At 53.0% G+C, this 27,717-nt stretch overlaps 1 protein-coding gene across 1 annotated transcript in view; it reads right to left on the bottom strand.

Annotated features, from left to right (window-relative positions):
- Positions 1 to 1,857: 1,857 nt before the first annotated feature.
- The window catches only part of Bcas4 (breast carcinoma amplified sequence 4), a 38,247-nt gene continuing 12,387 nt past the window's right edge, over positions 1,858 to 27,717 (bottom strand). The window contains 5 exon segments of the mRNA XM_004648901.1: positions 1,858 to 1,931; positions 1,934 to 2,014; positions 10,390 to 10,488; positions 14,727 to 14,802; positions 20,321 to 20,392. Coding sequence (XP_004648958.1) covers positions 1,858 to 1,931; positions 1,934 to 2,014; positions 10,390 to 10,488; positions 14,727 to 14,802; positions 20,321 to 20,392 — 402 coding nt within the window.

A 27,717-nucleotide genomic window follows, 5' to 3' on the forward strand; every position in this document is an offset into this window, starting at 1 on the left:
GTGTGTGTGTGTGTGTCCAGCTCAGCCCACCAGGGGGCGGGGCGGGCTGGCATGTGGTGCTGGGGGATTGAACCTCGGTCCCTGTGCTTTGCTAAGCTTGTTCTAAGTAGGTGCTTTAGACCACTGAGCCATCTCACCAGCTCCAACAGTGAGTTTCTGAGGACAATTTCCATCCCGGCCATGAGACCCTCCAGACTTCCTTCTTCTAGGTCAGCAGGGAAAATATACCCCAGTGCACACGGCTGGGAAAGTAGTGGGAATCCACACATGCAGGGCCTAACATAAGCCCCGGGACACTAAACAATGAGAGCTGCTGTAATAACATAAAGTGTCATGTGAGTGCAGGGGACAGGCAGGGGGACAGCAGGAATAGAAGGGGATGGGGTGAGAGACCCTGCTAGAGGGCAGAACGGGGCAGGCTCTGTCCTGGAAGGTCCGTTATGCTCCCTGAGTGTTGGTCTCCTCATCTGTAAGACGCCACAACAAAAGTGCCCTCCTCAAAGGCTCCTGTGAGAACAGAGGGCGGCTAAGGAAGCACTTACAGTGTCCCCACACGAACTGTGATTGTCGTGTACGGCTCACAGCAAGTTCTTTAGTGCTGAGCCCTGCGGCTGCATCACTCTGTTGGGCCACCGTGCACCTTGTGGGGTGTCTGTCCACAGCCCTGCACTCCACCCACTAGGTGACAATAGCATCTGCCTCTCGCAGCTGTGACAACCAGAATGTCTTCATGCAACCGAAAGTCCCCTGGACTTGGAGATGGGCAGATGCTATGCTACAAAATTGTGTGTCAAGCTGAATATGGGATGCAAACCTGCAATCTCAGTACTCAGGAGGCTGAGGCAGGAGGATCAGGAGTTCACTACATAGTGATACCCTGTCTCAAAAACAAAAAACAAACAAACAAAACCAATACGGAAGAGAGCTCAGTTGCAGGATTCATCTGGCTTCAGGCTTTTTCTCATTTATTTTTAGTGTAATTTTTTTTCCTTTTTAAATCTTTTATTTTTGTTTATTTGGCACAGGGTCTTGCACTATGCAGCTCAGACTCATAGTGATCCTCCTGTCTCAACCTCCCCAGTGCTGGGATTACAGGTGTGGGCTACCACGCCCAGTTTGGGTGGCTCACATTGTGTGCACTGGGTTCTGGGGCCAGCATGGTATGTGGTACTGGGGATCAAACCCAGGCCCTTGCGCTTGCCAGGCAGGCACTTAGACTGCCAAGCTATCTCCCAGCTCTGTTTTTTGGGGGTTTTTTTATATATATTTTGGCGGAACTGGGGATTGAACTCAGGCCCTTGCACTTGCCAGGCAAACACTTATTCTACTAAGCCATTTCCCCAGTCCCCTGTTGTTTTGTTTCTTGAGACAAGGTCTCATTGTATAGTTTGGGCTGGACTCGAATTCATGGTAATCCTCCTGACTCAGCCTCCTAAGTGCTGGGATTACAGGTATGCGCCACCATGCATAGCCTGGCCTTAGTGTTGGCTGAGGAAAGGACACAGTGCTCTTTCTTTCCTTGTGGGGCCATGGGGAGGAGACCCTAGGCAGAGCAGGTATGTTCGAGGGATGAATACAGCCATGCCGGAATCCTAATGCAGCCCTCATCAGCACCCTTAGGTGTGAGGACGAGGCAGGAGGGCAGGGTCAGTGCTACCCGCAGGGAACCGCAGTGGGTGCTCTGGAAGAGGTGGGTGCTGCGTGAGCAGCCACAGCAGGGATGCCCGAAGCAGGCGCCGCACTCCTGAGGCTGCGCTCCTGACCACATCTGGCTGCCAAAGGGAATGTGTCCTTTGAAATCCATTTCCTGAGCCCTCTCCCCACTCCAGGGTCTGGGGAGGGAGGGCGCCCTCACTCTCAGCAGATACTCAAGGTCCTGAAGGGTGGGAGCACTACGGAGCCCAGCCACCTGCGCAGGGCCTGCGGAAAGGCCCGCAGTCACGCTCGGCCTGCAGCCCTTGCACTCCTAGGAATGCATCATGGTGCCCCACCATCCTGAGGAAGGAGGAGAGCGCTGTGAGTCGAGCCAAGGTACCTGGCAACCTGGGTGGAGCACAGCCCTGGGGGAGCTTGCTGCTCCGTACAACCCTTGGCCCTTAATCACCAGCTTCTCCAATCAGACAATCAGACCCCCAGGCTCCCTCTGGGGACTCCCAGGACCTGCCTGCTGGAGGGGCCCCTCCAGAAACCCTGAAGGAAACAATGCCAGTTCTCACCTCCCATTGTGACCCTGCTCTTAGCCCCCATTTGCGGAGGACAGCTGAGGCTCAGAGAGGTTGGGTCACCTCCGCATTGTCACACAGCCAGGACGAGAGATCTGAGGCACACCTGTCAGATTGCAAAGTCCCTTTTTATTGAAAATGTTTTTTTTTTCTTTTTCCTAGAAATTGCCTAAAAGCTCACTTTAATAACTGACACACATTAGAACTCAGCTTTCATGAGCCAGGCAGGAAGCACACACACGCAGAGGGCTGTGTGGGGAGCCGGAGTGCCCGGGCCACGCCACAGCAGCCACTGAGAAGAGCTTTCAACCTAAGGTAAAAGCCACTCGGAGTACAGACTCGGGAGTAGAATCCAGCTTCTGCCTGCCGCTCCCTACTCGCGTGCCTCCCGGGGAGTCCCCTGATCTCTAGTATTCTGTTTTCTCATCTATGAAATGCAAACAGTGATGCCAATCTTGTTAAATAAGCGAAGTGCTTAGTACGTACTGAAGAGCCCATTAAATGTCAGCCTCCATCATTTTAAAAAGGACAATTGAATTTTATGAAAAGTCTCTCATTTTCATCAATGCTAACAATCCATACTTTAAAGAGTACTGTGAAAGCCAGGCATAGCGGCCCACGCCTGTCATCCCAGCACTTGGGAGGCTGAAGGGGGGGCACTGTGAGTTCAAGGCCAGCCTGGGCCATGTGGCGAGACTCTGTCCCAACAAAAGTATACTGTGCAAACCCAGGAAAAGAAAAAACCTCCAAAGGGCCGGCCAAATAGCTCAGCAGATTGAAGCACCTGCAAGCAGGGGCTGGGGGTTCCGTCCCCAGGCCTGCTGTGCCACTGCCCCCCACCCTCTGCGTGCTGAGATGGTAATTGAGACTGGGCGTGGTGGCACATGCCTGTAATCTCAGCTCTTGGGAGGCTGTAAATGGGTAGATCACTATGAGTTCGATCGAGTAGTGACACCCTGAACACCCTGTAGCCCCTTCCCTAAAATAAAAAAAATAAAAATAAACCTCCAGCATACCTTTTGACACCTTTCTCTGTGTGCGTGTGCTAATGTGTATGTGGGTGCGTATACATATGCGGCTAAGGCCACCAAATGTGGCGACTACAGAGCTATCTCAGACAAGGCCCCACCCCCGCCCCCTCCTGGTTCCAACGGTGACATGGAAAAGTCTAGAAACAGGCCCAGGACAGCTCAGCACAGGGCACATTCCAGGACACCTCCCTCACAGAAGGAAGCAGGGCTGTCCTCCCACAGCCCCCCATCTGGCTCTCGGGCTCCATCCCACAGCCTTCGCTGGGTTCCAGAAAGTACCTGGTCCCTCCATCCCTCCACAGGGGCCCTGCATGCTCCCCTGCCGGCAGCCTTTTCTCCCCGCTTGCCTTCCTGCCCGTGGGTCTGCTGTGTCCTGCTCGGAGGCCCTACTCCACGTACCTTAAAGCAGCTACCTGGCCAGCCAGGGAGCTGCCTGCAGGCGGTCTCCACTGCCCTTGGTGCTCCCTATCTCCTAGTACACAGGTTCTACAGGGAAGACGCTGGTCAGCCCCGCCCACAGGCTGTCGGAGCCCCGCCCACAAGTGTGCCACGAATGAAGGGGCCACTGACTGACACGGGCTCAGAAGAGACACCAGACAGCCCAAGGTGGCAGCATGTGCGGTGCTCCAGCTGCCCTCAAGTTCTGGTTCTGGTTGCAGCAGAGCTGAAAGGCAGGATCGGCCACAGGGGTGTGTGTGCCCTCGTGTGCATGTGGTAGGTGGGCCGCTGGGCCACAGCTGGGCCACAGCTGGGCCGCTGTACCTGACAGGTCCCTGCCCTGCAGCTGGAGGCCTCACGGGCCTCCCATCTGGCCACAAACAGAGGAAAGCCCACTCCCATCCTATGCTGAAACCAATTCCAATTTTCCACTTGCTGTGCTGAGAGAGGACTATGTATGCCCGTGGCCCACGCTGAGCTGGGTGGCCTGGCCAAACAACCCCAGGGAGGATGAGCCGTGGGCCAGCCACCAGGACTAGCTCACTAGCCACATGGATAGGGGCCACTAATCTCCACCACCTAGTGGGCTGGGTGCCGGGAGCCAGGAGCCTTGTACAGGTTTTTCCCCGCTGGGAAAATGTGCTACCTCGTGGTCAGCGGTGCAGGAAGGACAGGTGGGCAGCCTGTTGTCCAAACTGTATTTGTAAGCACCGAGGGACGTGAACACTTTCGGCAAACGCTCTGCCCAGAGAAGGGCCTGATCCTTGGCACTGTGGGGCAGAGACTGCAGGCTCCGGTCTCCCACTCCCACCACGTGATCTCAGCCAAGCCATGGCTCTTGGCGGCCGCCTCTTCTGGGAAATGTGGACAGTGTCCGGCCCACAGAGGCCCACAGGAAGTGCCAGTCTGTGTTAGGGGGACTGATCAGGGCCATGTGCTAGCAAGGCATCACCCTGGGCTCCAGGGTTGCCCTGGGGAGTCACAAGGACCCGGACGGCAGGGCCCAGGGACAAGCACCACCACAGCCGCCAAAACAGCCACCTGTCTACCTGTCCCAAGGTGAGCCAACCTTACTCACACCACCCTGGGAACTTTGAGAGACAGACGGACATTCCCCGCTGACAGGGAAGGACACTGAGGTGGCGAGTCACCAAGGGCAGACCACCTGGCTATGGTGTTCACCTGTCCTGGAATACCATTAGGTTCTCACTGGGTCCCTGCATTCTACTGCTTTGATGTCACCCACTTAGCTCGGGGGAGAAACAAACCTCCCATTTGCCTTGCAATCTATGACCTCCCTCGATGACTTCAGGTCCCTCCTGCGTTCACTCACTCTGGGAAGTGAACTCGGGGCTTTTGCACTGAGCTATATCCATGGCCCTTTCAAAATTTTCAAAATTTTTGAACTAGGGCTTTGCTGAATCCTCCTGCCTCAGCCTCCCAAGCAGCCAGGACTACAGGCAGGTGCCACTGGCCCCAGCTCCCCCTGCTCTTGATGCCAACCCAAGTAAAGAGACCTCTGTAGAATTTCAGTGGCACCAGGATGTTGAGTTGGAGTGACCACCACTGAGCCTCAATTCAGACAGACTCCAGGGTAGAGCAGGGACCATGGCTTCTGCAGACTCATCCCACGGAAGCTGTTTCCAGAGAGGAACAGGGAGTCTCCAGTGGGGGTTCCGGGCCTCCACCCTCAGCACCCGTCTCCGGCTGGCGTCCCTGTTTGCCAACTTCACCTACCACTGACAGCAATGGTTCCTAGGTGTCTAAAATGCAGGAAACAATTTGGAAGTTCCTAAAAAGTGACCACAGGCCCAGCAATTCCACTAAGTACAGAGCACACACAAATGAAAGTGTGTGTCCCTGAAACTCGGGAACCCCAACGCTCAGAGAAGCATCACTCCTAACAGCCCCAAAGCAGAAGCCAGCCAAATGCAGCAGCCAGAGAGCGGACACACAGGACGCGGCCCATAGCAGCTTTCAGCCTTAGAGGGGCCGGGCGTCCTGCAGGCGCTGTAATGCGCATGCGTCCCGCTGGGTGCGAGGCGCACACCGAAGACCAACCTGGCGCACTTCCGTTAACACGAAGTGTCAGGACGGGCAGAAATCACAGGTCCAGGAAGCAGACGAGGGCCTTTGGGGCCTGGGGAGTGCTAGCAAACATGGGGTCTCTTTGGGGAAGATGACGTGAAATGCAAGTGTGGTGATGGGCCGGGGAGATGGCTCAGTAGAATAAGCACGTGCCTGCCAAGCGCAAGGCCCTGAGTTCAATCCCCAGGTCCCAGTTTCACCAAAAAAAAAAAAAAAAGGACAGATGATATAGCTCCATGTAAAGGCCATGGCTTCAAATCCTAGCATTAAAAAAAAAAAAAAAAAAAAAAGTCCGGTCATGGTCCTAGGACCCTGGAGACACACCCAAGGCCGATCAACGGGACATGGTCTTAGTGACTTCCCTTGTCTCTGGGCCACGAAACCCAACAGCAACCACACAGAGGCGGAGAGGCTCTTTTGGGCTCGTTTTTTTCAGTCCTTGGCCCTCGGGTGCAGGGTGGAGCCGGCACAGCAGAGGGGCGGGGCTCATGTCATGGTGGCCAGGAAACAGAGAAGTCGGGGGTGGGAAGGACACACCCCAGCAGCCCCATTCCACCTACCAGGCCACTGCAACAGCAAGCCAGCTCTATAGTCCCCTCACCCAGTCACCTCCCCAGCCCCCAGTTCTGAGCAGAGGAGGTCTTTGGAGAACACTCTCCACCTAAACCATAACACACACTGTAGGAAAAGAGGTCCTCCCTTCTCCACAGGGGACACTTTCCAGGGCCCCTCTGGGACACTTGAAACTGGGTACTACTGAGCGTTCCAGATAACTGGTTTTCCCTGTGCCAACTTAAAGTTTAATTTATAATTTAGGAACAATAAGAGATTAGCAACAACATTAACAGAATGATTGTAACGATATACTGTAATAAAAACGACATGAGCCTGGTTACGTACTTTCTTTTTCTCTTCTTGTCCTTGAATGCAAGCCCTGAGATCCTGCATCAGTGAAACCTGAAATGGCTTGGAAGTGACTTCTGGAAGGGAGGCACAGATAGCATGGACCTGCTGCAGGAAGATGTGATTCACAGCCTTGGCAGGATAGCATAGGATTTCATGCACAAAATTTAAAAGTGATGCATTGGTTATTTCTAGAATTTTTGACTTAATGCTTCTGGATCAAGATTGACCACAGGTAAGAAAAACCACAGAAAGGGAATCCCTTGGTAAGGGGGACTGCTGTAATCCACCCAGACTTCCTCATGGGGAAAACTACAGCAGCTCTGACCCCTTTAATGGCCCTGCCATCCTCAGAGCAGGGTCCCAGAGTCCTGACCTGGTGCTTGCTATCAGCCCACACGCACCCCTGACCTGGGGCAGGAAGCCTCAGGGTCTTCATACCAGCCTTCCCTCCTCAGGTGCACCGCTCGATATTCTAGGCTTAGCATAAAAGTCGTGTCCCAAAGCCCTATCTGTCCTCGCTCCTCGCTCCCATTCTTGCTCCCAGAGCTGGCTGTTGTGCCCAGCTTGCTTTCTGGTCCAGCGCTCCTCTCAGGCTACACCAGGGGACTGCGGACCCCACCTCAGCTCTGCTGTGGCATCCCAGGGTAGCCAGCGTTCAACAGGTGCTTGGAGGATATGGGAAGGCTGTGTGCTCTAGATTGGCATCTCCTCTCACAGGAAAACGAAGGCCCACAGACCTGGAAGAGCCGACGCCAAGATTCAGCACACAGGGGACACCAGACAACACCTTCTCACACTAATGACACCTTAGGGGGAGGCTGCTAGGCATCTGCCATGCAGGGGTTGGCCCCACCACAGAGAAGTATGCAGCCTGAAGGGTTCACCCTGGACCTTCTCACCTCACCACTCAGCTCACTGTCCTTCCTGTGGCCTCCTTCTGGGGACAAAGATCAGAGGAATCTGCCCTGGTTGCTGCACCCCTCTCAGCCTCTGTGGGTCGTACTCACCTGGGCCTGTCATCGGGCCTCCTGGGATTCTGCCAGGCCTGGCATCCTTTCTTACCCCAGCTCCCCACACAGATGTCCCTGACTCTCTGGGGATCTAAGGTCACACTCCCCAGCCCCACTTCCCTGCATCCGCCTAGCCTAGTCCCTCTTGGCAACCGTTGTGAGCAGAACAATGGCCCCAGAGACACTCCTGTCCTAGGCTCATGTGGACGCCCTACTTCTATGGGAAGATGGACTCTGCAGATGCAATTCACATGGAGCCATCAACCAGAACAACCAGAGCACATGTGTGACTGTCCCACTCGAGAGGACTGTCCCATGCCATCATGCATGTACCATCCATGATTCAGGCTGCCCGGCAGCAAGCCATGAATCATGGCCCTGCAGTGACTATGTCAAGCTGAGGGCTTTGCCCGGAAGAGCACCCTGCACTGTCTAGCTGGGCCCAGTGCCCTGATCACACGCATCCTCACAAGAGGGAGGCAGGCAGGGGCTCAGAGGAGGAGAAGCCATGGCAGAGACACTGTGGGCCCTAAAGACAGAAGCTGTAGGGTAATAACTGCAGGCTCTGTGAAGCCATGACATTTTTGGTCATTTGTTTCAGCACCAACAGGAAACCGACACAGTCATACTGGCTGAGGGTCCCTTTTGGAGGGACCCCAGACTGTCTCTCTCACTGGACAGCCCTGCAGTGGTGCACAGCAGGCCCTGGAGAGACGGCAGTAGACGGGAGGCTAAGAAAGAATTGGACTTGACAGCTGGCCCAACCCAGGAAGGCAAGAGCCTGCGCTGCAGATTCTTACATTTTCTTTCCCCTCTCATACGTGTGGAATGAAATTCAAATGAATCAGCTATTTCAAGGGCAAAGTTTTAATTATATTCCTGCTCCATTCTCTGCTGACAAGAATGTTAATTCTCTGCTAAGTCAGTACTGACTGCCACGTTCCCCCCCCTCTCAGCTTGGAGCAGGCTACGTCCTCTCTGGCCAGGGTTCCCTACCAACTGCAGTCATCCCTGGCCTCCTGGTCCTTCCCTGTGCGTGGCGCTGGATCCCAGGCTACAGTCCCAGGTCCCCAAAGACGTTCCACTCTGCAGGATGCAGGCCAGAGCTCCAATGTCACAGGGCTGGTGGTATGACCCCGGGGAGGGGCCTACCACTCAGAGAGGATGCTCCTGCTCTGAGCGATGGAGACATGAGGGGGACCAGCTCTAGGTGAGCAAAGAACAAGTGAGATTCTTTGCCCGGAGCCTAGGGTTCAGGCAAAGGGAAGATGAGGAAGTCGCTGGAGGGGCGGCAGGGCCTGGCGGGGCTGTGGTAAGTGAAATGGCCCTGTGTCTTCCAAGGAGGAGCTGCTCCTGGCTCTGACTGCTCTCATGCACACTGCAAGGACACAGCCTAGAGCCTGGAGATGTTCCTTCCTCACTGGGGTCGTGTTCTGGTTTAAAGAGGGAGTATTCCCCGAAGAGCCATGCGTTTCTGACCATCACTGCCGCAATGCGTGCAGGTGTGGCCTACAGCGGTGACCGGGCTGTCGATGGCTTACCCCACTGGCACACTCAGGGCCGACTGTGCGGTTAGGAGGTGGGGGTGCTCCTCTGAAGGGCAGAGGATGGCCCCAGGCCCCTCCTGTCTGGTCCTCTTCCTGCCAGCTCTGTGTCTCACCTGCCACGTAGTGAGCTCTCCTCTGCCACACCCTTCTCCCTCCTTGACATTCCTGCCTTAGCCTCAGCTGACCATGGACTGAAACCTCTAAAACCAGAAACCGAAGCAAACCTTTTCTCCTTTACGCTGTGTCCACTGGGTATCCTGTCCCAGTGAGAGGAAGCTAACCAACACAGGTCATCTTTAAGTGGGTGCAGATAAATGTGAAAATCCACTGCACTGTGCACTTCTGACGTGCGCCCTTGATCCCCGTATGCTTTGAAAAATGGCCGGATTAAAGTTTTTAGTTGTCTTGTTTTGGGTCTTTATTTCACTGTATTTTTTTGGTTGAATTTTTTAGGGGAGGTTTTTGTTATTTTGTGTTTTTGGTGCCGAGGACCGAACCCAGGGCTTCTAGCTTGCTAGGCAAGCATTCTTCCGCTAAGCCAAATCCCTAGCCCCAAGATTAAAATATTTATTTTAATTTTGTGTGTGTGTGTGTGTGTGTGTGTGTGTGTGTGTGGCCAGCTCAGCCCACCAGGGGGCGGGGCTGGCTGGCATGTGGTGCTGGGGGATTGAACCGCGGTCCCTGTGTTTTGCTTGGCTTAGCTTGTTCTAAGTAGGTGCTTTAGACCACTGAGCCATCTCACCAACCCCAAGATTAAAATATTTAAAGAAATGTGGACGCAGGATTATCAATCTTCCTGAATTTTCAAAAGAAGCTTCAAATTCAGATTTTTTAGATAAAGTTGTTTGATTTTTTTTTTTTTTTTTTTTAAGAACGCGTTTGAACTCAGGCCCTTGCACTTGCCAGGCAAGCGCTTATACTACTGAACCATCTTCCCGGCCCCAGTAGTTTGATTTTTGAAACGTTGGAGACACATTATTTGTCCTTTATAGAAAAGACCAGCGAGTGTAGCCCTTCATTCACCTGGACCCCTCCACTGGGCCCAGTGCCAACCCCCAAGGCCACATCAGCAACCCCGACAAGAGGGCAAGGGGCGGCCTTCCTTCCGAGCCGCTGTCTCCTGGGGAAGCTGCTTTCCCGCACGCACGTACCTCCAGCGGGTCCACTTTGGCGCAGATGCCTCGCACTTCCATCACTTTGACTTTCAGGAGCAGAACATTCTCCTCCAAGAGCTGTCGCTCTGGATCTGGAAGGCAAGGCGCTCCTTGTGAAGCTCTGCGAACTGCCCCTGCGTCCCCGCCGTGGAGGTGGCTGGAGTCTGCGTAGATCCCGCCGGCAACCAGAGGTCACACATCCTGCCCAGGGTCAGGCGCAGGAACAGCCAGAGCCCAGGTGGGGACCGACCTCATCACCTCCTGGGACCCAGATCCACCCCGTTAGTATTTACTGAAGGGCATGATAATCTTTTCCGCCCAAACACTCAGCAACACGAAGTCCCAAACTAAGCATCCTCATTTCTCCAAGCACTGATCTGGAACAAGTGGAAAGAATCAAAATCTCTTCTCTAAACCAAAGTCAGGATGTGAGTCCAGTTTTCACTGCACTGGATTTAACGCTAACAAGGGGATAATTTTCACTGATATTCACGGCAACCACGTGTGCCGGAGTGCCCCCATGCGCAGGCGCTATAAGCACTTCCTGGTACCATCTCATTTAATTTTCAATTTCTCCTGCCCATAAGTACTTGAACAGGGATGGTGAGCTCCAAAGAAGCTGAATCTGTCCCTTCATCACTGAAGCCAGACACTGACAGATGTCAAACATTTTCCTTCAGAGCCTCAGGACCAACCAAGCCTTCTTCGTGGTGAGAGGGACTGAGAAGAGAGGGGGCGATTCCACAGCACTCTCAAATCCGAGGCAGCACCCAAATCCCTAGGGCTATGGTGGCAACCCTATGGCCACAGCAGGCTGTTTACAGCACTGAAAGTTTTAAGAGGCTCGCCATCAGCACCCTAGCGAAGCCTTGGAAAGCAGGCTCCCAGGCCTTGCTGAGTGGGTATGGCTTATCTGGGACTCTGCATTTGCAGCCCAGGCTCCCAGGCAGCCATGGAGTAGGGTCAAGAGGCAAGGAGACACCACAGGCGCATCTGGTGCGGGACCCTGGATTCGGGCTGAAGTTTGGATTTAGCTCTGCCCACTGTGCACGGTGGGAACAAGTCGCTGCATCACTCTGAGCCTTAGTCCTCATCTGGACAGTGACAGCATCATAACGGGGTGCAGGTTGGGGTGCACATGGCCAGACACCAAGGGAGCCTCTAGCCGACAGCATGGAAGGCACTGAGCCCTCAGCCCATGGCCCTTGAGGAGCTGGGCCTGGCTCACGCTGATTTGGCCTGGAAGTGGATCCTGCCCAGTCCCTATGTGAGGACAGAGCCCTGGCCAAAGTCCTGGACACAGTTCCTGACCCTGGACACTGTTGTATGAAGCTCTTTGGAGTAATGTGTTACACAGCGACAGGTAATTAACAGAGTGATGATGTAGTACAATTTTTTTTTTTTTTTTTTTTGGTGGAACCAGGGATTGAACATAGACCCTTGCACTTGCGAGGGAAGCACTTATTCCACTGAGCCATCTCCCTGGCCCCTCACAAAATCGTAATTTAAAAAAATGTTTTGGAAACAGTAGCTGTTTCTCCTCCTCTTTCTGCCTAAGCATGCGAGCCATCATATACAAATCTGCTCCTGCCGCTGCTCAGAATGGCATCCCCTTGCCCTTGTCACTGGGTCTCTAGAGTGACCCCACTGACCTGCTTGTCTCCACTCTCCTCCTTTCCTGGTCATGAGGCCTCCATCTCCGTGGGCACCTGATTTCAGCCCAGCTTCCCCAGAGACGTTCTTCTGTCAGGCCCCAACTGTCACCCTGATGATAGGGTGGCATCTGCCATCAGGCTGCCTGGCGTTGATCTCCAGCCCACGCCTTCTCCACCAGGAGCCCAGGCCACACTCAGCCTCTCTGTGCTGCAGTCTCCTCGTCTGTAACAAGGTCATGCATGGTAGCACTAGAAGGCTGTTAAGGGTGCACAAGGTCATCAGTGCCTGAGAGTAGCCCACACATGCACCTAACTGGCTCATAAAGGTGTGGATTTTTTTTTTTTTTTTTTTTTTTTGATATAGGGTCTTGCTATGTAGTTCAGACCTATAGTGATCCTCCTGTCTCAGCTTCCCCATCGCTGGGAATACAGGGATGCCCCACCATGCCCAGGTGCATTCAATACCAGGAATCAAACTTGGGTCCTTGTGCTTGCCAGGTAGGTGCTTAGACTGCCAAGCCATCTCTCCAGCCAGGTATGATATTTTAATTTCATTTCCAACTCTAAAATTCCAGGGGGCTCCTAGGAGAAATGGCCGCTACTGGGCCTGGGCCAGGGGATTATGAGGCATCCAAAGCATCTCACAGCATCAATAAGGAAGGAAGGGCTAGAAAGAGAAATAAAGGCAGGGAGTATCAGAGGGACCCAGAGGCCAACCGGAAAGAGCAAAGTGGCCAGAGCCAGACCCATCCGAGCAACATCAATGGCGAAGGCTGGATTCCAACTGGACGCGTAAGGTGAACATGGCTGCTCCCCCTTCAACATCTGCAGCCAACCAGCTATGAATGCTGCTGGTCCCTGGGTCTTCCCAAATATAGCCCAGTGGGGAAGAGATGGAAACCAAGAGGTTACCTAGACATGCCGGGAAATCTTTGCAATTTTTCAGTAAATCTGAAGTATTCCAGGGGCCAGGGAGATGGCTCAGTGGAATAAGAGCTTCCCTGGCAAGCTCAAAGGCCTGAGTTCAATCCCTGGTTCCACAAAAAAAAAAAAAAGTAAAATACATCCAGGTATGGTAGGACCTATAATCCCAGCACTCAGGAGGCTGAGGTAGAAGGATCACTGCAAGTTCAAGACCAGCCTGGGCTACAAAGTGAGCTCAAGGCCAGCCTGAAATGCACTGAGAGACTCTGTCTCAAAAAAGACCAAAAGGAAAAAAAAAAAAAAAAAAAAGCCTAGGAGACAGCTCAGCGGCATAAGCGCCTGCCTGGTGAGTGCAAGATCTTGAGTTCGATCCCCCGTAACAAAAAACTAAACTAAAATACAGAAATAGTGTATTTAAAACTTTGCAGTGATCGAGCCTAGATGACAGCTTCCTAGCAGCGTTCACAGCACCAGGGCTGAGTTCCACAGCCACTGCCAGGGGGCAGCTCCCCAGGTAGGCCTGAGCTCAGTTCCATAGTTCCCATGCCCCCGTGTCCTGCCCCTCTATACCCCGACACCCTGCACTCATTACCAGGGACAAGGACAAGCCCTCAGGATGCCCCCATCTTGCCCAAGGCCAGCTTTCTGGAGAAGCCCGTCCACAAGGAGCCTGAACTCTGCAGACAACTGCCCGATGTGCCAGAGAATGGACAACTCTGAGGCAAGGTCAGACTGCAGCGAACATGTGCACGTGGGTTCTGTTAATTGTAAAGAAACAGATGGGGCAGGAAGGAGCCGGGAGGGCTGGGCTGAGCCAAGGGAAGGTGGCCAAGAGAGGGCAGGGGCCCCGGCAGGTGAGGAGGGGCGGGCCGAGCGGGCAGCTCCTTCCTGGAAGCAGCCTCTCTGTGCCTGCAGGTGCAGGCAGCTATGGTGTACACCTGGCTGAAGGCTCCTGCAGCTGCGCAGCATAAGGGGTGACAGTCCTAGAGGGCCCTCAAATCTTGCTTAGGGTTCCCCTGTGGGCTGGGAGCAGGGAAGCAACTTTAGGGTCCCTCAGTGCCAGCCTAGTCAAGAGAGGCATGAGGGGCCAAGGAGATGGCTCAGTAGAATAAGCGCTTCCCTGGCAAGTAAAAGGGCCTGAGTTCAATCCCCAGTTCCAGAAAAAAAAAAAACCCACAAGACAGGCATGAACCTAAGAGACTGCACGAAACTATGGGCGCAACTGGGGCCCGGAGCGTGAAACAGGAGCCAGTCCATCACCATGGGGGCTCAGAGAAACGAGCAAGCACGGAGCCAGGATGGGGGGATGAAGGACTTCAGCCCGGGGTGGGCTACGCACCCCTCCTTCCAGCACCAGCCATGTCACGGCCAGAACGATACCAAAAGCACAACCAGATGAGATACCAAGATCTCAAATCCAGGACATTCGCCTAAAAAGCCAACATCTGTGGCATTTTATGAGAAGTCCCCAGAGCGGCCACACAGAACCAGCTGCAGCCTTGGGGAACAGCTGCCCCTTGGTTAACCACAGTCCCTACCCATGGCCAGAACCCCCTCCGTGGGTCCTGCAGTCACCCAGGGCACTTTTTTCTTAGAGGTGAATCAGAGGACAGTGACACATTTCTCTGCTTACACCCAGCCACCTCACAGCGCCATGTGACAGGCATCTGAGCATGCACTTAGCTGCACTCCAAGCACAGGGTCCTCTGCCAGGTCAGCGTCCAGCCAGGGTCCCCAGGCTAACCTCCCACCGCCCCGGGCCTGGAAGCCTGGGGGTGGGTGCTGGGGCCCGATGGAGTGAAGATGGCCGGCCAGGACAATGCGGGCCTGGGAAGGACAGCCAAGCGCACTCGGCCCTGAAGAACAAGCCCATGCCAAATGCAACTGCTGGGCCCGGGCCAGCAGGACACTGCGGCCACTTATGTGAGCAGAGAAAGAGCCTGCTCTACGGCAGGAGGAGGCTGGAGGGACTGGACACACGGCCCGGGCCATAGAGGGCACTGTGCCACGAGGCCTTGCCCCGGCAGCTACTGCAGATAACACTGGTGCCGCGGCCCTTCATGGGCCAGTACTGACAACAGTGACACTAACAGCTACCGCTTCGAGGTCACTGGATATATGGCAGGGTGCTGTGCTCAGCAAAGATTTTTAAATATTTTTAATTTTATTTATTTATATGTGTGTGTGTGTATGTGTGTGTGGCCAGCTCAGCCCACCAAGGGGCAGGCTGGCTGGCATGTGGTGCTGGGGATTGAACCGCGGTCCCTGTGCTTTGCTGAGCTTGTTCTAAGTAGGTGCTTTAGACCACTGAGCCATCTCACCAGCCCCTCAGCAAAGATTTTTAATCGAATACAGAGACATAAAGTGGCCAGGGCTGAAGTATGCATTTTGATGAGTGCCTGCACACGTCCCCCTCTGTGCCACCACAACCCAGAGGCTGGTGGGCAACATATTCCCTCACCTCTATTGCCTACTCCTTTCTACTTTGAGAATTCTAATTATATGAATATACATTTCTTGGTTTTGACACAGTGAACTATTATGACTGATCTGTAAATTCTTTCTTCATTTTTATTTTGGGCAATTTTTATTGTTATATTCATTTACGTTTGGAAATAATTTATTTTCAATTTGCAATCTATTTAAAAATTAAAGTAAAAATAAATAAAATTTTTTAAAAACCTCCAAACATTCCCTCACATTGGAGACCCCGCGTGCCTGCGCCTGCTCCACGACCTTCCTCTCTACCCCAGGCTCCACGGAACTTCAACCGCCAGAACTGGGCCCTGCCTTGCTGGAAGTCAGGGTAATGGAATCATGCAAGATAGAGGGGGAGGTTCTGGGATTGGACCCGGGGTCTGCACTGAGCTCTAGCCCAGCTTTTTTTTTTTTCTTTTTTTGAGACAGGATCCCATTAAACCACTAAGTGGCTCTCACTGGGTTTGAACTTACGCCCATCCAGCCTCAGCCTCCCAGGCCTGGCCTTTCAGGCACACACATGTCACTCTGCCCAGAGAAAGAATAAACTCTTTTTGTCTTCTTTTGCTCTGTGTCATGCTTGTGGGCAGGGGCCACATGGTGGCAGTCTTTTTCATGTCTGGGTAGTACTCCCGACTATGAATAAACGATACACTTAGCCATTCTGCTGCCGAGGGACATCTTAGCCATTCTGCTGCCGAGGGACATCTGCATGGCTCCAGGTTTGGGGTCTCAGGTTCAAGGCTGCCACCAAAGACTGTGTGTGTGTGTCTCTATGTGGATTTATTTTCACTTCTCTTCGGTAATGATCTAGGATTAAGACTGTGGGGATTTAGGTTAGCATTTGTTTAGCTTCATGCGCTCCTGCCAAGCTTTCTCAGAGTGGCTCTACCTTTTCACATCCCACGTGCAGAACGTGAGCATTTCAGTTGTTCATCTTGCCAAAACGCGTGTGTGCTCGCGGTATCCCAGTGTGGATGTGAAGCACATGCCCGCTCCATCCACCCTACAAGTACTCTCTGGGGATGGATTCTGGATTCCACAGATTCTTCACATTCCTCCCACCAAGAGGTAGGCTCCAGCATCCCCTCCCTCTTGATTCCGGTGGCTTAAGTGCTTGCTTCAGCCAATCACAGATGGCAGAGGGGACGCTGTTTCCATACCCATGCCTCCAGAGACAGAGCAGCTGCCACCATCTCCTGCCTGTGGAGGCCACACAGCCAAGTGTCTCACACCCAGGCCCCAGCCACACCAGCGGTGCATCCCAGCCAGGGCCCACACAAGCGAGCGAAGGAGCCATCCTGGTTACCCAACCCCAGCAAGTGCCACGGGGCTCAGACTAGCTGCGCCTGTGTGTCCTGCTGCAGCCCACAAAAGGAGCTGGGTGCTGTTGTACAACACGGAGCTTAAAGCCATTTATGATCAGTGGAATAATCATCTCCATTTTACAGAGAAAACCAAAAGTCAGAGAGGTGAGAAGCTGCGCCCAGGGCTCACAGCGCAGCAAGGGCGGGGTACACTTCGGCACATCTCAGCACAGGGAGTGAACTGCAGTCCCAGAGAGGGACCAAGGCAGGCTGGAAGAATCCATAGGGCAGACAGGAAGCTAGGGCTGATACCCAGACAGCTCCCCTCAGCCAAAAGCCTCCAACACCCAGGCCAGGCCTCGCTGTCAGGCCCGAGAAGATTTCGGCCACGTCCTCGGCAGGGGCCAGAACACTGGCACAGTGGCTGTGAATGAAGATGCCCCCAGGGGGCACGGAAACACTGCACATTCACCACCAAGGCTGGGAGTCGTCTCAACGCAGAGGCATAGAATCCTCTCGCTTCTTGCATTTCTTTTTTTCTGGTTTTTTTTTTTTTTTTTTTTTTTCTCTAATAGCTCATTTACAAAAAGCTTGTAATGTGCATACAACTGTACCTGAGACCAGGGATACATGGGCTGACTGTTTATTGAAATAGCTATAGATGTAATCATTTGCTTTTAGAATGTACTCAGATATCTAAAAGATTCCTACTTTTTTAATGTATTTAGCACGGGGTCTCATTTTGCAGCTCGGACTCCTAGTGATCTTCCTGTTTGCAGCCTCCCAGTGCTGGGACTATAGGCATGAGCCATCATTGCCAGTCTCGGTGGCTGGCTTAGCAGGCTCTAGAGTGGGGCCAGCACAGGATGTGGTGCCAGGGATCAAACCCTGGTGCCTGCACTTGCCTAAGCAGGTACTTAGTCCACCGAGCTATCTCAATGGCCCTAAAAGATTATTTTTATTTATTTTTTCCCCTAATTTTATCGAGAAACAAATAACAATGAGACAGTTTCAAAAGTATAAAAACTAAGTATAAGAAGTAAAGCCATAGTGTTGTGTTGAGCTGTAGGGGACTCAGGTCAACAATTTCTGACATTGCCAGTGAAGCGGAAGACCCAATACTATTATGGACTAATGGACTGTTTTAGAATATTTTGCTGAGTTTACACACCTATAATATTTAAATGATGGAACTTAACAAAAAAAAGGGGGATACAGATGAATGTCCATTTTGTATCTGTGTCTTCCATTTCTTAAAACATAGGGTGATTGTCCGGGGCCAGCTTTATCTTCCTGCTTCCCATAGGGCCTAAGGCCCAGAGAAAGATCATAAAACAAGCACATGGTGGCCACAGCATCAGGGTGGCTCCCTGTGGTACAGCGAGCATGGGACAAGCCAGAGATCACACTTGCCATCTGCAGAGGCGGAAGCTGCTGGGTGGGCACAAGCACCCAGGAGGCCAGATCTCTGCTTTTCCAAGAGCAGCCAGGAATCCGCATTTGGGGCACGAGATTCTAAAAATATCAACAGTTGGTTTCTACTTTTTCTGGAAACCTCAACATCTCGACAGGTGGTGCTGGGCCGGGGGCCTCTGTGGACGTGACTTCAGGAAGGAGTCTTGGCTTGGGGCTAGGAGAATCTCCGGGTGCTGCCTGAAATCTCAGGCCTCCCGGCCGAGCCCCTGAGTTCCCACTACAGGAAGTCTGGCCAGTTTTCTGGGCCAAGGCACGCTGCACCCTCCCCATCCCGCACACACGCTCCAACAAGATGAGGCACAGTGGACAGGATGGGGACACTGAGGGCAAGGGTACCGCTGGTCACCAGTCCATGCCATCTTCCAGACCGGCTTTCCTGCCTGGCGCTGGCCACGCCAGGCCCCGACGCCCTCTCTCCCATCCGCTGAATCCCACCTGCTGCTCCTAGCGCCCAGTGATCACCACTGGTTCTGCAGGCTCTACAAGTTCCCAGGCAGGAAAGACGCCCCTGCTATGTGACAGCCTTGCGCCCCGAGCCCATGTTCACCACAGTATTTTGGCCTTGGAAAAGACACCAGTATCTCCCGGGTCTCCCCCCGCCTGGCCTAGGAGACAGCCCTGACTCGCTGCACCCTCCAGCTCCTCGCAGGGTCAGGTCAGGACAAGGTAGCAGTGTTTGGTGATGAAGAAAGTCTGACCTAGGCTGACAAGAGCCTGTGTGGTCACCTTGGTCCCTCCTGCACTGACAACAGAACTAAAAAGTTGGCTCTAGGGAGTGAAAACTATAGATCCTCTCAGAAACACCCCCATCTTCTGCACTGTTACATCCCCACGCGGTGGCCCCAGGTGGGCGCTGAATGCTCTGCCCAATGCACGGGGATGCTAAGCAGCTTCGGTCCCAGCACCCAGTAAACATCTGAGCTATTATTACTGTTACTCCTTTTTTTCTTCATAATTTTATTGAGAAACAAATAGCAATGAGACAGTTTAAACTCAAATTGGTAGGACAGTTTCAATAATTAACACATTGCATACATTCTTCCTAGTGGTTATTTGCTGTACAAGATGCAGACATGGTATCCTATTTACAAACACCATTAGAACAAATCCCTCTATTCATTAAGAGAATGTATTGTTACTCCTGGAGGGCTCACAAATGCCTCTTGGCTCTGGACGCTACGCCTCACAGATGCCTAAATCTACACCCCTGGGCCCAGGCAGGTGGATAGTTTCAGCTCCAGGGACAGGCACAGCCTGGTCACAACATGAAGTCTGCCCTTGGGGCCTCCAGACAGAAGCCTCCAACCCGGGTTCTTGTGTGCCTTTAAGAAGCTTGGAATGTGGTAGAAAATTCTATAATTTCTCGGAGGGGGCCTGCCTCTGGCCAGCAGCGATCATGGGAACCCAAGGATCCAGAGATTTCTAGAGACCCTGGACCTTGTCTTCCAGCCTCAAAACACTGTCTTCCATTTTCCAGCCCACCAAACCTAAGGGACTTGATCCAACACACCAGAGGAGGAGGCATTAGATGAGAGGACAAAGGGACTCAGAAAGGAGCTCGATGCCCACCCCACCACCAGCTGTGGCCCAGGCAAGAGGTCCCTCCCAGGCCCCACAGGCCCGAAGCCATTTTCTGGCCGTCTCCATGTTTGCGAGGCTGACTCCAAAGAGCTGAGGAAAGTTAAATATAGTCCTAGCATCCCCGCTGATCGGCTCCCCGCATTGGTGCCCGAGAGTGCCACCTTGTGGCCCAGTTCCTGCTCCTCTGTGGAAGAGAAACCATCTCCGGGGAAGGAGGAGATCAAGATGGCCGCCTCAGGAAGCACTTGGGGTTGAGAGAGAGTGTGTGTGTGTGAGTGTGTGTGTGTGTGTGTGTGTGTGTGTGTGTGTGTGTGTGTGAAAGACAGACAGAAAGAGGCTGGGAGGGAGGGGAGAGGAGAGCGTGTGGCTTCCTTTCACTGCTGGCCACTGCCCCCTTTCTTCTGGTGGCTAAATCTCCACCAACATGGCTTCCCCATTAAGCTCCAGAAAAGGCCTGCAGCCTGGCTGGGGCCTAATCACAGGCTTCCCAGGAAGACACTCACCATGTCCGTCAGACTGCACAACTCTTCCAGCAGGAGGAGCATCCCCTCAATGGCTGCCTCCACCTCCCTTGCCTGCAAAAAGACAACGTCCTGCAGAGATTAGCAAGTGGTTTCCAGGGAGACAAACACCCTTTTTTTTTTTTTTTTTTTTCTTTTAAGCAAACTAAGTCTTAGGATTATGTGCCCAGTTCCTTCTAGACCCCTTGTCCTTTTCCAAAACCTCCATGGCCTCAGTTTCAAAACTGAGGGCAAATCAGGCAGCAGTCTTGACACCCACACCAGGACTAATTCACACCTCCTTGGTCATCCATTCTACATTCCTTTCGAAAGAGACAAATAAATAAACCCTAGCAATGAAATCACAAAGTTACCCATGTCCTTCCCATCATACAGAGGAGGAAAGTGAGGCTGAGAGGGGAGGTGACTCGCCCATGGTCACACAGCGAACGGCCAGGATTCTAAGGGAGGCTGGAGTCCACAGCCCCAAAGCTGCTCTTAGAAACCCTGCTGCTTCATGCCCTGGGCGGCCACAAAGAGGAAAAGCAAGCTGCAGGGTGGGCAGCGGATGAAGCTCTCTTTGGACCACGCATAGAAGTGACGACACGGTCTAATGGAGGAGCCCTGGCCTGCCATGTGCCGCGCTGGCACCATGAGGGGAGGTATTTATAGTAAAGAGGCGCTTGTTTGTTGGCAAATTCAAGCGTTACTGAGTAGCCTGGATCTTGTGCTTAACCCTGTGGTAGGGGACTGGCCTCTGGCAAGGGAGACCTGAGGGTCATAGGCTGTTGGAAGGGTTCAAAACTCTACACTTAGCAGATTCATGCATGCAGTAACTCAGATAAAGAATCCACTGTGGGGCTGGAGCGTAGCTCAGATTTAGCATGACTATGGCCCAGGACTCTCCTCAGTGCCATCAAAAAATTAATAGTACTAATAGAATAATAATGAAGCTATAAGTTTCTTAATGAGTTAGAGATACAGCTCAAAGGCAGAACACACACGAACGGCTCTGGGTTCCAATCCCAGAATCGCAAAACAAAACAAAATGAAAAAAAGAGGCCAGGGGCTGGGGAGATGGCTCAGTAGAATAAGCGCTTGCCTGGCAAGCACAAGGGCCAGAGTTCAATCGCTGGTTCCACAAAAAAGAAAAGAAAAAGAAAAAAAAAAAGAGGCCACTGGGCCTGTGGTTAGTGGAAAGGTGCCTGCCCAGGTCCTTAGCAGCTACCAGGAAACAGAGCCCTGGGCTTGTCAGAACTCTGCATTTGTCAGGAGCAGGCAAAAAGTCTAATTTTAAGGGCAAGGTCTTAAGTTTTAAATATTAGCATGCATTCTAACAAAAGTCTTTTGATGCTCCCAGGCCAAACACCATTGGTAAAGGCCCTGCCGGCCTTGGCCCTCCTGGCTCGCTTGGGCACGGGCAGCCTGGCTGGCTTCGGGAGCTACCCCACCTTCCATGCGGGTGCTGTTTATCACCAGGCACTGTGGATGCAGGCTCCCATCAGGAAGCCAGGCTGTGGCTGGCCACATGCCCTGGCTAAAGGTGTGACCAGAGGCTGCTGGGCAGAGCCTGCCTCACACCTGGGGCCTCCCAGCCACCCACCACCTGTCCGCACCACAGGTGTAGACAGTGCCAGGGCCGCAGCCTCCAGGGAGGGCTGTTTCCACCACCACAAAATAAACTACTGTGCAAAAAAACCTCTTTCCGGCTAGCATATAAATAGTACCAAGTTGCAATTTTAAACTCTGGAACCTGCATCTCACAGCTGGAACTATTTCTGGGCCTTCACAGGGAGCCCTGACAGGGGAAGAGGCCACAGGGAGGGCGGACCGGGAAGCAGGGGAGGGTCCCCTGGGCCCAAAGAGTGAATCATGGTAAAACTGACATGTCACCCTGGCGTTGGGAGCAGGAGGGAGCCCAGGGATCAATGAAGCAGGAGATGAGGAGTCTGGATGACACAAAGGGAAGCAGGACAGGTGGGCAGGGCAGGGTGGGTATGGCAGAATCCAGCGCGCAGACATGTAGGAAGCTGGACCCTACCCAGGGCCTCAAAGGCCCAGGTGAACGCAGTTTGTAGGTCTCCTTCCCAAGATACCCCCAGGCGCCTTGCCCGCAAGAAACTTATCCCAAGCATACCAGCAAGTTCAGCGAGGTCATGGCCTAGGGCCAGGGGGTGTGGGCTCAGGGCTACAGTGGTTGTTACCTGAGTGAGAGAGAGGAGAGGGGAGGGGAGGGGAGGAGGGGGAGGGGAAGGGAGGGGAAGTGAAGGGGGGGGGGAGGAGGGGAGGGGAAGTGAGGGGAGGGGAGAAGAGGGGAGGAAAAGAGAGGGGAGGGGAGGGGAAGAGAGTATGTTTAAGACCACCATCCTAGGTTCAAATCCCACCTTCTCTCCCACCTGTCACAGGTCCGTAACCCACTGGCTTACCTTCTGCACTGGCCAGCTGTGTGACAGGAGCTGCCCATCTAGCACAGCCATTATGGCTACGTCACCACACAGAGGGGATGCACAAGACCACAGCAGAGCTGCTCTCCACGCCTCGCCCCAGACACTCAAAGCAATGGCTCATCCCTCGGTGTTAAGGATCGCATTTGAGTCTCACAAGGACCTTCTAGGTACGTGCTACTTATTCTGCTTTTTTAGGAATTGAGGATCAGAGAGGTTAAATCACTTCTCAAGAGGTCTCTCAGCAGAGAAACACGGAAAGCAGAATCGGAGCCTGAGTGCTCCAACCCCACAGCTGCAGCGTATAGCTACAGCCGCACCCAGGGAAAGGAAGAACCGCGGCCCCAGCGGGCCGCCTGTCACCCCCAACCTGGGTGCGCATGACCAGGAAGGAGCAAGGAAGGCACTTGCCAACTGTCTGCTAACAAGGCAGTGACAAGCCTGGGCTATTCCCAACTGACAGGATGGACCCGGGATTAGCCTCTCGGCGAGGCCCATGAACCATTCAAGGGGCCATTTTCTCCCAAGATAATCCCCTAAATGGCCTCAGAAAAGATCCCTGCGGGCTGCAGCCCACATGCCTTTGCAGCCAGCCCAGGAGCCAAATGAATGCCTCGCTGTTCTCCACAGCCCTGTTTGTCGGAGAGGAGACTCCACATCCAAGTGTCTCTGGGTTCCCCCACCTTCTTTCACTTCCCATCCAACCCAATCTGTCTGCAAACCCTCCTGGTTCTACTTTCTTCTCTCTATCATCCTGGCCATCACCCCACCACAGGCACTACAATTCCAGCCTACAGCCACCTGCTCACCATTCCCCCATCCTATTTTGCTCCCCTTCAGTCTACTGCTGGGACAGAGGTAGCTGGGGGATCCTGTTACATGGGCTTATTTTTGTTTTCTTTTGTGGTACCAAGGATTGAACTCAGAACCTTGTGCATGCGAGGCAAATGTTTATGCCACTGAGCTATATCCCCAGGCTCTGGGAGATCCTGTTAAAGCCAAGCCCTCACCAAAACACCTGCTTGGCAAGTATGAGGGGTCTTGAGTTCAATTCCTGATACCCACAAAAAAATAAAATAGGGCTGGCAAGATAGTTCAGTGGACTAAGCACCTGCTTAGGCAAGCACAGGGACAGGGGTTCGATCCCTGGCACCACACGCCACGCCAGCCCCATCCTCAGGCCTGCTGAGTTGGCCGAGACCAGTCATGGTGACACACACCTGTAATCCCAGCACTGGGGAGGCTGAAAACAGGAAGATCACTGAGTCCGAGCTGCATAGTAAGAGTCTGTACCAAATACATAAAAATTAAATTAAAAAAAAAAAAGCCCTCCTGTGCTAAGAAGTCTCCCTCAGTGCTTGCCACAGCCCCTGGGGTGACAAGTCATAAGAATGGAGAACAAGGGCTGGAGAGATGGCTGAGTGGTCTAAAGCACCTACTTGGAACAAGTTTGGCAGAACAGCGGGACCACGGTTCGATCCCCCAGCACCACATGCCAGCCAGCCCCGCCCCCTGGTGGGCTGAGCTGGCCACACACACACAAAATAAATAAATGAAAATAAATAAATAAATAAACAGTGGAATATTAAAAAAAAAAAAGGACCAAATGAAAGCATTTAATCTTTAAAAAAAAAAAAAAAAGAATGGAGAACAATGTGTTGGTGGGGACAGGGGGCAGCTGGAGCCCTCACCTGGCCCTGGTGGGAATGTAAAAGGGTGCAGGTGCTTCAGAAAGAGCCTGTAGGGCCAGGGAGATGGTTCAGTGGAATAAGCACTTCCCTGACAAGCACAAGGGCCTGAGTTCAATCCCCAGTTCCGCAAAAAAAAAAAAAAGAAAGAAAGAGCTAGCGAGCCTGCAGCTCCTCAGAAAGGAACAAGAGTTACTCTGCAGCCTAGCAACATACCCCAAGGCCCTGGAAACACACCCTCTAGCAAAAGCCCGCACACGTGATTTGTGCCCACGAGCTCATGAATGGCCAAAGTATGACAAACGTATACATTAGAGTAATATTTCATTAAATAAAAGGGAACGGAGTACAGACCTACGCCAGCTATGATGGTGGGGGAGGGGGGCTAGGAAATATTATGTGAAGTGAAAGAAGCCAGACACACAGGGATCCACATGACGCGGCTCCATTTATATGACATGTCCAGAAGAGCAGATGCAGAGACGGAGGTGATTAGTGATCGCCTGCCTTCGTGGACTTGGGGGAGGGGCATGGGGAGGGGGAATAATGGATAATGGCTGGGGGTTAGATGATGAAAATGCTCTGGAATTAGGTCATGATAACATTTATCCAACAATGTGAGTATATACAAAACCTCACCCAACTGCACACTTTAAAATGATGGATTTCACTTTGGAGAATTACATCTCAATTTGTAAAAACACCTGTCAAGCTCCACCTCACTCAGGAGCAGCTAAGGGCAGCTCTCTCAGCCCTGGAGCACCTAGACCTTCCAAGTCCTCCCCGGCCTCACCGCCTCTGCGCAGTCTCCACCAAGCCAGCAGCATGTCCTCACCTCAGGGCCTTGGCACCCGCTGTCCTTGACTGGTAAAACTTGTCCTATGCTTCCTGGCCACCTTTGCCCGACTCTTCTGTCTAGGGGAGGCCTCCTCTGAGCCTGGAGCTCCCTGCTCCTCCTGCCCCTTTGTGCTTTTCTCTTTAGCGTTCTTCACCACAAAACATACTTTACCCATTTTGTGATTTCCTGTCATCTTTCCCATCAGAACAAAAGTTCTGGTCACCTCAGGTTCTAGTATCTTTTACTCACCTTTCCCTAGACCCTAGAATGATGCCTGGCACATAATTGTTTCCAAAGATGGGTCTCCAATTCCCTCCCAGCCCACGTGCCTTTCTGTCCCACGATTCTGCCATTCTGGAGGTCTGGATGGGTGGGATCACGTGCCCCCCACAAGATCATGCATTGGGAACTTAATGCCCAGGACAACAGTGCTGAGAGGTGGGACCTTTAAGAGTCTCTGAAGAAAAAAAAAAAAAAAAAAAAGAGTCTCTGTCCTGCAGCCTGGATCAAGGGTGTCATTTCGGGAGACGGTTTGTTATAAAAGCCAGCTGATTCGCTGGAGTTTCCCATTGCAAGCTCGCATCCCATGATGCCTTCTGCCTCCTTATGACTCAGCAAGTAGCCCCAGGTCAGATGGGACCCATCTTGGACTTTGCGGCCTCCAGAGCCAGGAGCCAAATCAATGTGCATTATACATAACCTATTATACAGGGATCTGTTATCACAGCAGAGAGGGGCCAAGACAGCAACCTCTGTGACTCCTGGGTGCACGCTGCAAGAGACCTTGCACTTTGTGGCCCTCTTGCAAGCCCATGCCTGTGGGAAGCAGTCCAGGGAGCTCTGCGGTGGAGGCCTGAGGGAGGGCTGCAGGCTGAGAGGCCAGGCGGAAGATGGTGCTGCCCGGCTACAGCCAGAACCGGGTGGATGGGTGAGGCCGGGCTGGACCTGTGCCGAACGCAGCTTCCGAGAGAGGCCCCTCTAAGTTGTGAGCTCCTGTTAAGCGGCTGGGGCTCAGGAGAGTTTGTTTCCCTGCAGTCGGTAATCAGTACACTGCTGAATAAATATTCACTGCAGGAAATAAGGGAAGTGAGAATGGAGGAAAAATGAGCAAAGGAAAGGAGAACAAATACACCCTCAGGAAGAGCTGCCGCCTGAGCAGCAGCAGCCTGGACTGCGCACTGAGTGGCCTTCACTGGACCTTGAACCATCTCTGTGCTTGGGTTTCCCCACTTGACAATGGTGGGGAAGCTAGTTCTCCAGCCTGTGAACCCAGCACTCTGGGAGGCTGAGGCGGGAAGATTACAAGTCTGAGTCAGCCTGGACAACTCCCTGGATCTGTGAGACCCCGTCTTCAAGTGAACAGCAAAACGGGCTGGGGAATCTTAGTTCACCGTGAAGGCCCTGGGGTCAATCGCCAGCTCTGCAGAACACACACGGGAATAGAAGCGGGCAGGAAAAAGAAGGCTCTTCAGCCTGAGGGCCGCAGCTCAGGAAGTTAGGGTCCCCCAGGAAGTGTGACCTCCATGTAATCCAGGGCCATAGCTCGGACCCTGTTCAGGTCTCCAGACAAAGCAGCCAGGCAGGTAACAGATGCAAAGGAAGTAGACCAGGCTAAACGGTGCTTTCTGTACACTGTTGGATTTTAGTCTCCTGCTTTTGAGAGTTCATACTTCTCTGATGAAAAAAGCAGCCATTTTTCTGGCTAAATGGTCAGCCATGTTCATGATGGCGATGGGCGGCCAAGGGCGACCAGTGAGCACGAGGAGATGCCCGTGCCACCAAAGAGGCGAGTACGTGGCATTAGCTTGCGCCTGCTGGGATGTGCCAGACCTCCCGTGTTCAAGATGACCTATGACCCAGAGATTGAGGAAGGGTCTCTCAACTTGAAAATTTAAAAAACCCTGAGATGGCTAAGAATGCTGTCTGGGGACCTAAGAATGTGGACCTCAAGCCTCAGGCCAATTGGTGTCTTTGAAATACAGCATTACAAAAAGCCCCGGGGGTATGGCCAGGTACCGTGGTGCATGCCTGTGATCCCAGTGCTCAGGAGGCTGAGGCAGGAGGATCATTCAAGGCCATCCTGGGCTACCCAGTGAGAGAGACCCTGCTTCAACCCTCCCCACCCACTCTCAAAAAAGTTCAGGACAGGCAAAGCCACAGAGCAGAGATTTAGGGGCGTGGCAGCAAGGGATACAGGGCACGGGGCCTCTTTGGGGCGATGAACATGCTCTAGAAGCAATCGTGGTTCATGGTCATACAGCTCTGAATAGATTAAAAGACTATAAATTGTACAGTTTAAAGTCATGAAGTGGGCCGGGCATGGTGGCACACACCTGTCATCCCAGCACTGGGGGTGCTGAGGCAGGAGGACACACACAAGTTTGAAGCCTGCCTGGGCTACATATTGGGACAGTCTCTCAAAAAGAAAAA

Source organism: Octodon degus, unplaced genomic scaffold (genome assembly GCF_000260255.1).
Source record: "Octodon degus isolate 3935 unplaced genomic scaffold, OctDeg1.0 scaffold00077, whole genome shotgun sequence".
NCBI lineage: Eukaryota > Metazoa > Chordata > Mammalia > Rodentia > Octodontidae > Octodon > Octodon degus.